General features: G+C 33.6%; 1 protein-coding gene across 50 annotated transcripts in view; it reads right to left on the bottom strand.

Moving 5' to 3' along the window:
• Positions 1-12,908, bottom strand: part of LOC108737663 (Down syndrome cell adhesion molecule-like protein Dscam2) — a 69,300-nt gene that overhangs the window by 49,348 nt on the left and 7,044 nt on the right. For 23 of the 50 annotated variants that reach the window (XM_025978675.1, XM_025978673.1, XM_025978664.1 and 20 more), the window contains exons 3-5: positions 8,769-8,936; positions 7,375-7,539; positions 591-740 (exon numbers count right to left, since the gene is read on the bottom strand). In XM_025978675.1, the coding sequence (XP_025834460.1) occupies positions 591-740; positions 7,375-7,539; positions 8,769-8,936 (483 nt within the window). Of the gene's footprint in view, positions 1-590; positions 741-2,280; positions 2,449-3,952; positions 4,127-5,042; positions 5,211-5,657; positions 5,820-6,177; positions 6,340-7,374; positions 7,540-8,768; positions 8,937-12,908 lie in introns of all 50 variants that reach the window. The other 27 variants (XM_025978679.1, XM_025978681.1, XM_025978682.1 and 24 more) reach the window with 6 other exon arrangements.

Here is a 12,908-nt window from a genome sequence, read left to right as displayed (position 1 = left end):
TTACCTTTAATTGATTATGGAGTTTCAACAAGTAAAGTCTTCTACCATTAATCAATATTATAATAAAATTTAAAATTATTGAGTTTTAAATAAGGATCGAAAAAAAGAATTACTGTAGATGTTCTGCCCTTTATTTATTATCAATAATTCGAGTTATACTTCTTTGCGAAACATTACATTTGCATTATTTATAGCCGTGTTTGTGTGTAGGGATAATAAATTGATTAGCAAGACTGGGTAAATTCCAATAGTAATTTTGTTTAATTTAGGTCATATTTTACCTGAATAAAAATTTATTACCGTTCGGTGAAAAACAACGTACGTAATAATCAAGCTAAAAGGGAGGAATAATATATTCCATCACGCCAACCTTTAATCCAAATAAGCAACAGGAAACATACAATTTCACTATTACTTCAAACATGCAATATAAAAAATATCGTTGAAAACGAAAGCGACAATTTTTTCGTGACCGATACCTAAAGAACCCCAGGAGATATTGATATCTGCCTTTAATTACGATTATTGCAAGCGTATCAATTGTTATTCCACCTGTTGTTTAAATATAAAACAGTTGCAAAAAGACTTACCAGTGATGACCAAACGACCTTTGGTGGCACTAAGTCTTGTTTCACCAGTAAGCCTATGTTTCGTACGACACTGGTATGATTTGTATCCATCTTCGGGTCCAACATCTCTGATATGAAGTTCACCAGACGGTAAAACCAAGTATTTGCTGTCTGTTACAAGATAAATTTGTTTTAGAATCGGCAAATGTTTAAAAAAATTTCCTAGTGCTAGTGAGCATGCAATTTTTACCATGCAACAATTTATTGTAATTTACTTGATTTTTAATTATTGTTAAAGCATGCACTTAAAGATTTTTTTTTGAAGGATTTACTTATGAATGACCAACAGTAAGTCAAATTAAAATCAGGCAGAGAATAACGGTCATAAAAAAAGAGAAATAGGTACCAGTGTAATATTATAAAAAAATATCGTTTTTGTATTAATTGTTCTCTGTTTGATTTTATTTAACTTGATGTGCATAATAATACAGTGTACGGTAAAATAGGGACAAAAATAGGCGTAAGAAGGATTAAGGATGAGGAAATTGGACACCCCAGATGCAATCAGTCAAATTTTCGAAAATTAAACGAACTTCACGGAAAACTATGCACTGCCCTGGTAGTTACTTTCGAAAATCTTAATATTAGACGACTCCTTTTCACTAGTGATGTGGAAAAACCAAGACTGTCTTTATACTGGCTAGACCAAGTCCAGAACGAACAAAACCAAGACCGAATATGCAAGACCAAAACCAAAGACGCAAGACTAAACGAAAAATTATTACTTCCTTGGACTTATGAGTTAAACTATTTGAAGCAACTTCAATGTATTCTTCTCTTGGAACAAAACATTTTGGGTAAATGAAATTTTCGGTTTTCATAATTATAATTTAACACTTAATATAAAAAGAAGAAACTTTATCATGGTTGAAATATTGAAACAAACTGATTTTTTTCAGCTTTGTTTACATGGACGGTGGACGCGGCGGAAAAGAAAAGTGTTCGAAATGTAGCGTTACAGACGAATGATGAGGATACAGTGGATAGAGACGGTTAGAAATGAAGAGGTATTAGAAAGAATAGGAGAACAGAGTACTTTACGGAAATCAATAAGAAATGGGCGAGATAGGTTGGTAGGACACCTTGTCAGGCATGAAGGTCTAGTCAGAGATATATTAGATGCAGAAACAGGAGTTAAGTGGAGTAGATTAGATTACTGTTGGCAAATAGTTAATGATGTAGAATGTTCTAGTTTTAGGGAAATACGAAGTTTAGCTAAGGATAGGAAGGAGTGGAGGTGCGTGTCCAACCAGTCTTAGGGCTGACGACTATAAGTCCTTCAAGTCCTTTGTACTATTTTTTTCGCTAAAAGGTCAATTTATAATAATAAGACCGAAAATTTTAGCATTTAAGACAATTATTGCACCAGTAAATAGCAAAATGTATGCTTAGAAGAATTATTTTAAAAAAACGCAAATATCAGATTAAATGAGCAAGACCAAGACTTAACACGCAAGACGAAGAGCAACACCAAGATTATACCAGCAAAACCAAGAACTCGAGAAACAGTCAAATACAAAACACTAACGAAAAGCTCGTAATCTACAATGAATATTAAGCCCTCTTTGTATCGCTATCTGTAATCATTACGACACAAAGGCATTACGAACGTGGAAGGTGGATCAAAACAAAAAAAAAAAGAAAAACGCACCGTAGTCAGTGTCCTGATGAGAAACAATTTCGCGCTTGTCATCCTGAATCCAAGAGGTGACGTAAACGTAATCGCTGACGAAACTGGGGATGTGACATTTAAAAATTGCCGTATTGCCCTTTAGAACACTTTCGTCCATTACATTTGCATTGTAGACTTGTGTAACGACTGCAAAGAAAAACGGAATCAAACCACAAACATCATTTGTTCACCCCAATCTGAAGGTATAGTAAAATAACATCAGAAAATCAGATCCAATTGTTTTTTGTTAAGAAAATTTTGTATATACAGGGTGATTACTAATTTCAGATTTCTCGTTCGTAAGATAACTCAATAAACTATTTTTTTTGTAAATATACGAAGTGTTTTTATTATTTTCATTTTAATTGAAACACTTCGTGTTAATAAATAGAGATATCGACAAAAATGCAATGTTCTTTTAACATCTATTATAATATATAGGGTTCATTTGTTTATGAACCACCCTGTATATACATGAATCTTAAGTGGAACAAAATAAGTGAACAATTGCTCTAAAGAAACAGGCATTTGAATAAATCTCTATTAATAGAGCAATCTGGAGTATCAGAAAGGTCAGACCCTGGGGCAGATTCATCGTATAACTAACTAGGTGCTTACTGCTGTTGTAGTACATTTAACTTGAATCAACATTAACAATATCAATTCTAAAATTGCTTCCTCTTAGGAAATGTAAACAACATTTACGAGTTGAACCAAAAATACACATCCAGCATACTAATAAGCAAGCTGAAAATGTGATTATTTCTGATGTATTATTTTCGATGTACCATCTACATCATGAGGAAAGCGAATTGAAGAACACATTCCCCAAGAAAAATCTGATTATATTTGAAGGTCTTAGTCCTTGTGAATAGTAAAATCAACAACCAAATAAAAAATTATAAAATAAACTCATTTAAAAGTCCCTAGAACAGTAGAAAGAAGATTTTGAAAACCTCGAAGTGTGCATTAGTTTTTTGAAAGGCAGAATTTACTTTACATCTGGAAGACAATCTTTATTTTTAGACATTTTCTAATTTTAAATGTCAAGGTCTTCTTCAAACAAATTCTACAATTTCTAGTCAAGTATCTGTGCAGATATTACAATTCGCAAAGACTATAAACTTTGTATAAATTAGCATTTTTACGACCATAATAAAATAAAGCAAACGAAACGAAATTTTATATAAATATATAAGTCAATGTTATCAAAAGAGAGATTGCCACTTGGGGATGAAATTCGGGAACACGAAAAGAAAGGATTAATTAAAAAGGGGCGTGTTAATGAAGTGTTTTGCGACTGATAATACCGTAGTCGTCAGTGGGAGGATTGTAATAATTATTGGCCGTATCCTGCCAGGAAATCACATCGACATGATCGGAGACGAATGATGGAATTTGACACTTAAAGACAGCTGTGTTTCCTTTAATAACAAAAACGTCGTAGACCTGCGCTTCGAAATACTGATTAACCACTGTAAGAAAACAAAAAAGGACAACACTAATCATAGTAATAATAACAACAAAAACAACAATAAAAAAATCCCTATACATATATATTAATTTTTTTTATTGTGAAATGGGGCCGGCTCGCAAAGGAAGGATTATTTTATAAAGGATCTTTTTTTAGTGTCAAATTTTTTAAATTTACCGCCGTTAACAGTTTGATTTTCACTGTACACATGAGTGATTCCGTCGTCTGATATCCAGGCTTCAACTTGAATAAAATCCGAAACAAAACTGGGCACCAAACATTTCAAAATTGCTGTATTGCCTCTAAGTACGAATTCGTCAATCACGCGACTTTGATAAAATTGTTGGACGACTGTAATTAAATAAAAACCAACAATAATATACAAAAGAAGTGTTCGGTAGTTTTTTAAAAAATTAGAATAGAGAAACGTTGGTTGTATTCACAATAGGTAACAACTACAAGATGACAAAATCGACACAAGCAATATTGCGCAAAAAAAAATTGCCAGAAACAGTTTTATTATTCTGCAATTGTCTTCGTGGAATAGTTCAATGACCATCGAAATCGCATGAGTCCGTGCCATTAAAAAACCTATTAAACATCACATATAAACGAAGCAACTTAGGGTTCAAGGTGAAATGGAACAAACAGGGTGGTATTCGATTCGATTTTTCTTATACGAGAATTACCAAAATCTTTCCCAGGCAAATACATATTGCCTTTTGAATCTTGCCAATTTTCAACGACTACGAAGTCTGAAACGTAAGATGGAACTTCGCATTTCATGACCGCTGCATTACCACGAATAACGTATTCGTTATCTGCTTCTACCTCGTACGACTGCACCACCACTACCCAAAAAAAATAACCAGGTATTTGTTTGGTTTATTTTACTCATTAGACACATACTAAACAATATTTATATAATAAAATTAAAAAACCTTTTGATTACTTAACGTAATTCACCTAATCAATTGATTTAAAAAGAAAATAGAGAAAAAACACCTTAACTTCTGAGCTATCAAAGTCGCCTATCGAAACATTTGAACTCAAAAAAAACAGAAACAAAAGAAATGTGCATGTAGACTCGCTGAAACTTATTTTGTATTTATATCACGTTCTTTAATTCATTGAAAGACTGATTAGCATCCGATTTCGATATCAGAAAGGCAATATTTATGCAAGCACATAGGATGGGAGATTGAACAAGGGTGCCACTATGTTTTCATGTTAACGCATAACTTAAGGAGTTTATGTAGTGTAATACCGTAATTTTTATCGTCACCATGCTTAAAAGTGTGTCCCTCGTCAGATATCCAGGCATCAACTTGAACGAAATCCGTAACGAAGCTCGGTATTTTGCATTTCATTACGACGGAATTACCTTTTATAACATATTCGTTTTCTGCCTCTGTACTGTAGTACTGTGTAACAACTGAAGAAGAAGAAACAATAAGGAAATGTCTTTGTTTTTTCAAAAAACATTTGAAATTAATTAGCCGTTGTGTAAATGGCATCCGATTCATAAAAATACAATAACGAATAGCCATTTGTTTGTTTTTAAAGTTCTATTGTTTCACGATCAAACAAAAACTATTACGCTAGTGAAGTGAAAACTCTCGGGAAGTAGAATCCGCGATTTCCTTGTCAAACGTCCAAAGTTCGATCAACTTTCTATAACGCTGCTGCCAGTATAGACATAATTACACTGAAATCCGGCTGGCGAAATGATTTCTAAAATTAGCAACTTAATAAATTAATCCGGTGTAGTCGAAACAAAGACTGGACGCTGCATATGGGATTCGTCCTTCAGGATAAGAAAAGTTTGGGCAATACATTGGGTTATTAAGTAAACACCGGGAGGAGGGAGGGTAATCATTACCATAATCATGGGAAATTTTAAGTTCATCCCCAGAATCGTCTATCCAAGCTTCTACAAACACAAAATCCGCCACAAAAGATGGAATACTACATTTTAAAACAGCAGTGTTTCCACGGATCACATATTCCGTCAATATTTCAGCTTTGTAAAACTGGTTTACCACTGAAATTAAAAAAAAAACCTTTCATGAGACATTCGACTGTTTTTCTAAATAATTCAGTTAGACCAAACATAACGTGGAATACTTATAAAACCTAAAAGTATACCACCATATAGAGCTAGTCTATTAAAGGATATGAGATCATCATCAGCCCTATGGGTCTGTCATCAAAAAACGGAAACCTTAATTAAGCCTTTAAAAGAAATAACGAGGTGCCCACATGACAGTCGGGAAGGGTACGGAAAGATTGCACCAGCGTTTTATCACCACATTTTCCCTCTTTTTTTTCTAATAAACGCTAGTGCATTTAAGGGACTAATGATCGACAATAAAATAGTAGCTTTCACGATAAACAATTACCGTAATTGTTGGAATATGTGTAGACTTTTTCGTCGCTTCCTACCCAAGCTTCGACCTTAACAAAGTCGACAACGAAAGAGGGTATATTACACTTGAGCACTGCCGTGTTGCCCCTTATAACGTATTCGGATACCACTTCGGCCTCGTAATATTGGTTGACGACTGGACCGGAAATAGAAAAAAGAGTGACGATGCCTTTGTCTGTGTGAATAATTAATTCACCGTGAAGCGTAACGACCACGGCATAGGTGAAAATTTTAATGGGCATACATAATAAACACTATGTGGGCATCGCAGATGCAACATCACATACATATGTGTATAAAAGAATTTTAATCGCGTCATGGAGGCAGTGCATAGAATAGTACGTATGTGAATATTACTTATTTATTTTATTAATAAATACCGTAGCATCTGGATAGGTGATCAATTTATTGGAGAATCATCCGTGGAAAAAAGAAAAACAAAAGTGATGTTTTTGTTCAAAGGTTGAATAAGAACTACAATTGTTTTTGTAAGTACCCAATAATGATGAGCTTGATCTCGTTTCAGATCAGTAACATAAAAACAAACACTAAATAAAAAAGCAAAAACAAATTCCCAACTTAAAAAAATCAAATACTTATACATACGCGTTAGAAGTTATATTTTTACATATTTATTTAAACAATGTTTTTGATTGCGTATTTAAATAATATAATCCTACAGTGCTGCCCCTAATGGGTGGGTACGAACTCGCCCCATTCAACGAACAGTGGCGACCACCGAGACCAAAGTCGCCAGTTGTGTTTCCCGTTCGATAAATTGAGATAATATAGAAAAAAATTTACCCTCAGTGCCCGAATAAACCACAACTAACTTCATACTGTCGAATTTTCGTTACCAGTGCGCGTGCAACATCCGTTGCATACTAAAAATTTTACTCACAGTGCTCCAAAAGAAATTTAACTTAGAAAAACGTTTTTGCTAAAACGAGCCATTCCAAAAAAATCCTTCAAGTAAATGTTATTCCTTTTCTTTGCCACGAAATTGATTAAGTATGTACTTGTCGTTAATGAAGCTTGAGAAATTCTAGTGAACTTAAAGTATTGCTCTTGAATTCAACCATTGGACAAAATTCAATTGTGTAAAGGGTTCCTTGAACCCCGAGAGGTCATTCATTAATCAACCCCAGTACGGACAGGACTAATTACCAACCGTAATTGTCGCCCCCCATTTCATACGCATTCCCTTCGCTATCGACCCAAGAGACTGCTGCTACAAAATCGGCAACAAACGAAGGAATTGAACATTTTAAAATCGCGGAGTTTCCACGGATGATGTACTCGTTGTTCACCTCGGCTTGATAGAACTGCTGGACAACTGGAAATGTCAACGGAGAGCACCTACTTAATGAAACAGTTTTGTCTTATTCAAACACTTATTAATTATAATCAAAATTGTAGCCAGATCTAAGACCTAAAATGCAATTTGTGTAATAATAAGTAGCATATGTATAATATCTTGTTATGGGGGTTTTAAGAACACGTCGTCTTTCGTTGTGTTACACGAATTAGTATCAAATTACTGTCGTCTTTATTTCTAATCGAATTAGTGTAGATTAATGTTTAGAAGCTAATTCGATAATTTAATTTGTGCGATAAGATATCTGCGATTTAAATGCAGCGTTCGTTGCACCTTGATGCAAAGTTATAACTCTTTTTCAAAAGCAAAAATTTACCGTTGATGCCGCTCTCGCTGTTGGCTTTGTGACCATTGTAAAATGTAATTCAAATGTAGTAGTATATAAAATAGAATGCATAAGTGCAATTAGAACCAGGGTTGTGAATTCCAAGATAAACTGATGAATGAAACACTGATGTAGTTTTGTAATTAGCATTAAGTATTCAGTTTCCCAAAAAAATAAATATGTAAATCTAACGATTTTCTGATTATTTCGCTATGAATCACATTGAGAGTATGAATCACGTAATTATTTAAGATCATTACATTACTGCAACGTTTTACATCCTTCAAATCTTTTAAGCAGTAAAAATGATGTTTCAATAAATCTTGTTACTAATTGAAAACTTATCGTGTGTTTGGTTGTTATTAAATTGTTTTATTGACCATAAATTTCCACTTATGTTAAATGACAGCGTACCTAACACATGAACTTTCCCGAGCTTGTTCCATATAAGTCACAAAAGACTAAAAACTGTTTCATTTTAAATATATGAAATCGTATGACATTGTTATTTACTTAATAGCGGATTTATATGCAATATTGATTTGAAATAATTTTTTCGATTTTTTATTTACCCACTAAAAACTACCTCAAATTAATGAGGGAAAAATTGCTGCTGTTGTCACACCCCCGCCGGGAATCGAACCCGGGACCTTTGGCTTTGGAACATTGGTGCGTAAAGTCAAAGGTCCCGGGTTCGATTCCCGGCGGGGGTGTGACAATTTTTCCTTCATTAATTTGAGGTAGTTTGTAGTGGGTAAATAAAAAAATTGAAAAAATGATATCAAATTAATATTACCGTTTCATTTTGTTACAATACAACAACCTCGCATGGGTAACCACCAAAGAAGTTTTGTTTAGTTACCATCGTAAGAATTGTTTCCAGGGTAAAAGTTCTCGTTCTGGTCTGTATGCCAAGAGATAACGGAAACAAAATCGGCTACAAAGGACGGTATCTGACATTTCAGTATAGCAGCATTTCCTCTGATCGCATATTCCTTGTTCACGTCGACATCGTAATATTGGGCTACGACTGCAAAAAGTCGTGGTACTTGCTACTAATTCATTTAAATCAGAAACCTATCAAGGAAAAGCGACTTTTTTGCGCGATCTCGAGGTTACTGTTAACGTTTTCGTTTGTATCATACCCACATATAAATAAATGTCTATCATTTTACAGTATGTCACACAAGAATATTTGTATCACACATTAAGAGTGCATATACATACACTAAAAAAACAAAAAAAAATTCAAACAGGATACGTACATTCTTTCAAGTGTTTTCGTAATCTTTTAAGACCTGATTAAATTATCTTCAAAATCGTCTGCCTTTTTAGTATTCACAATCATTAGGTGTAAATTTTCAATTAGATTTTGTTTATTTAAAAATATTAAATAATAAAAATACAAATTTTTGTTTTACAAAAATAGAAAATGAAAAAGAGTCAAATAAAGGCACAAAAATTAAGTTAAAGAATACAGTAGATAAACGATGTCCAATGACGAAAAAAGGCAACATAATCTCCCAGACAAAAAGGGGCATTATTCCAGGCCAAAAGGGACATTTAATGTATACTAGGAATGTGTTTTAACATCACCCGCGTGGAAACTGGAAACCATGTTAACAATGGTAAAATATTATTCTAAAAAAGGATGTGAATGCGATTTCTTACCTGGGAGATAATGTTGTATTTTATCGTCCTTGAAATCAGGGAAAAATTTCGTACTTTCGGTAGGGATATAATAAAAATTTTTTTTTAAAAAAGTTTGGCAGAAACGCATGAAACTCTTTTGAAACAAACTGTATATATTTGTTTAAATTAATTATGCTGATTAATGAATAAATTATCTAGTTATGTAGCTTCAAGTCACACAAACACAATGGCGAAAAGGAGTATGTAAAAGGATCAATGTAACACTGCCATAGGTATATCTATTGTATAAGAAACAATTTAGAATCCGACCCACTTCAATTTGCAAACCTATGCTAAGTATTGGAATGATCACAGTAGCGACTACTCTGAAATCCTTAGATATTACCTTACCAATTTACCATCCTTATAAATGCACATGTCAACGAGAATGAGAAAATGAAAGAAATGCCGACAATTATCGGCTAAATTACGAGAATTGAATTTCAAGGTAACGATTAGGTAGAAATGTCGATTTAAGAATCTTAAAAAAATCTGTTGATGCATGTGCATGAATTATATTTTTACATATTTATTTAAACAATGTATTTGATTGCGTATTTAAATAATATAATCCTACAGTGTTGCCCCTAACGGGTGGGTATGAACTCGCCCCATTCAACGAACAGTGGCGACCGCCGAGACCAAAGTCGCCATTTGTGTTTCCCGTTCGATAAATTGAGATAATATAGAAAAAATTTACCCTCAGTGCCCATTTCCGATGAACTCTAACAATTTTTTGCCCGAATAAACCACAACTAACTTCATACTGTCGAATTTTCGTTACCAGTGCGCGCGCAACATCCGTTGCATACTAAAAATTTTACTCACAGTGCTCCAAAAGAAATTTAACTTAGAAAAACGTTTTTGCTAAAACGAGCCATTCCAAAAAAATCCTTCAAGTAAATGTTATTCCTTTTCTTTGCCACGAAATTGATTAAGTATGTACTTGTCGTTAATGAAGCTTGAGAAATTCTAGTGAACTTAAAGTATTGCTCTTGAATTCAACCATTGGACAAAATTCAATTGTGTAAAGATTTGTTTTATTAATAAAATACCGTAGCATCTGGATAGGTGATCAATTTATTGGAGAATCATCCGTGGAAAAAAGAAAAACAAAATTGGTGTTTCTGTTCAAAGGTTGAATAAGAACTACAATTGTTTTTGTAAATACCCAATAATGATGAGCTTGATCTCACTTCAGATCAGTAACATAAAAACAAACACTAAATAAAAAAGCAAAAACAAATTCCCAACTTAAAAAAATCAAATACTTATACATACGCGTTAGAAGTTATATTTTTACATATTTATTTAAACAATGTTTTTGATTGCGTATTTAAATAATATAATCCTACAGTGCTGCCCCTAATGGGTGGGTACGAACTCGCCCCATTCAACGAACAGTGGCGACCACCGAGACCAAAGTCGCCAGTTGTGTTTCCCGTTCGATAAATTGAGATAATATAGAAAAAAATTTACCCTCAGTGCCCGAATAAACCACAACTAACTTCATACTGTCGAATTTTCGTTACCAGTGCGCGCGCAACATCCGTTGCATACTAAAAATTTTACTCACAGTGCTCCAAAAGAAATTTAACTTAGAAAAACGTTTTTGCTAAAACGAGCCATTCCAAAAAAATCCTTCAAGTAAATGTTATTCCTTTTCTTTGCCACGAAATTGATTAAGTATGTACTTGTCGTTAATGAAGCTTGAGAAATTCTAGTGAACTTAAAGTATTGCTCTTGAATTCAACCATTGGACAAAATTCAATTGTGTAAAGGGTTCCTTGAACCCCGAGAGGTCATTCATTAATCAACCCCAGTACGGACAGGACTAATTACCAACCGTAATTGTCGCCCCCCATTTCATACGCATTCCCTTCGCTATCGACCCAAGAGACTGCTGCTACAAAATCGGCAACAAACGAAGGAATTGAACATTTTAAAATCGCGGAGTTTCCACGGATGATGTACTCGTTGTTCACCTCGGCTTGATAGAACTGCTGGACAACTGGAAATGTCAACGGAGAGCACCTACTTAATGAAACAGTTTTGTCTTATTCAAACACTTATTAATTATAATCAAAATTGTAGCCAGATCTAAGACCTAAAATGCAATTTGTGTAATAATAAGAACCACAGGTATAATATCTTGTTATGGGGGTTTTAAGAACACGTCGTCTTTCGTTGTGTTACACGAATTAGTATCAAATTACTGTCGTTTTTATTTCTAATCGAATTAGTGTAGATTAATGTTTAGAAGCTAATTCGATAATTTAATTTGTGCGATAAGATATCTGCGATTTAAATGCAGCGTTCGTTGCACCTTGATGCAAAGTTATAACTCTTTTTCAAAAGCAAAAATTTACCCGCGATTCCGCTCTCGCTGTTGGCTTTGTGACCATTGTAAAATGTAATTCAAATGTAGTAGTATATAAAATAGAATGCATAAGTGCAATTAGAACCAGGGTTGTGAATTCCAAGATAAACTGATGAATGAAACACTGATGTAGTTTTGTAATTAGCATTAAGTATTCAGTTTCCCAAAAAAATAAATATGTAAATCTCAGGATTTTCTGATTATTTCTCTGTGAGTCACATTGAGAGTATGAATCACGTAATTATTTAAGATCATTACTTTATTCCAACGTTTTACATCCTTCAAATCTTTTAAGCAGTAAAAATGATGTGTTTCAATAAATCTTGTTACTACTTGAAAAATTATTGTGTGTTTGGTTGTTATTAAATTGTTTTATTGGTCGTAAATTTCCACTTATGTTAAATGACAGCGTACCTAACACATGAACTTTCCCGAGCTTGTTCCATATAAGTCACAAAAGACTAAAAACTGTTTCATTTTAAATATATGAAATCGTATGACATTGTTATTTACTTAATAGCGGATTTATATGCAATATTGATTTGAAATTATTTTTTCGATTTTTTATTTACTCACTACAAACTACCTCAAATTAATGAGGGAAAAATTGTGGCTGTTGTCACACCCCCGCCGGGAATCGAACCCGGGACCTTTGGCTTTACGCACCAATGTTCTGACCACTAAACTACAAGAGGTGACAACAGCAACCACGACCAACCGACCTACAAGGTTAACGATCCGTCGATTTTTATTAACTTTATTTATATATATTAAATATATGAAATCCTATGACATTGTAAGTTACTTAACAGTGGATTAGATTAATGTGCAACATTAATTTGAGATTATTTTTTCGATTTTTTATTTACTCACTACAAACTACCTCAAATTAATGAGGGAAAAATTGTGGCTGTTGTCACACCCCCGCCG

Source organism: Agrilus planipennis, unplaced genomic scaffold (genome assembly GCF_000699045.2).
Source record: "Agrilus planipennis isolate EAB-ADULT unplaced genomic scaffold, Apla_2.0 scaffold7, whole genome shotgun sequence".
Lineage (NCBI taxonomy): Eukaryota > Metazoa > Arthropoda > Insecta > Coleoptera > Buprestidae > Agrilus > Agrilus planipennis.
The sequence above is the reverse complement of the archived record's forward strand: the minus strand, read 5'-3'. Positions and strand labels throughout refer to the sequence as shown.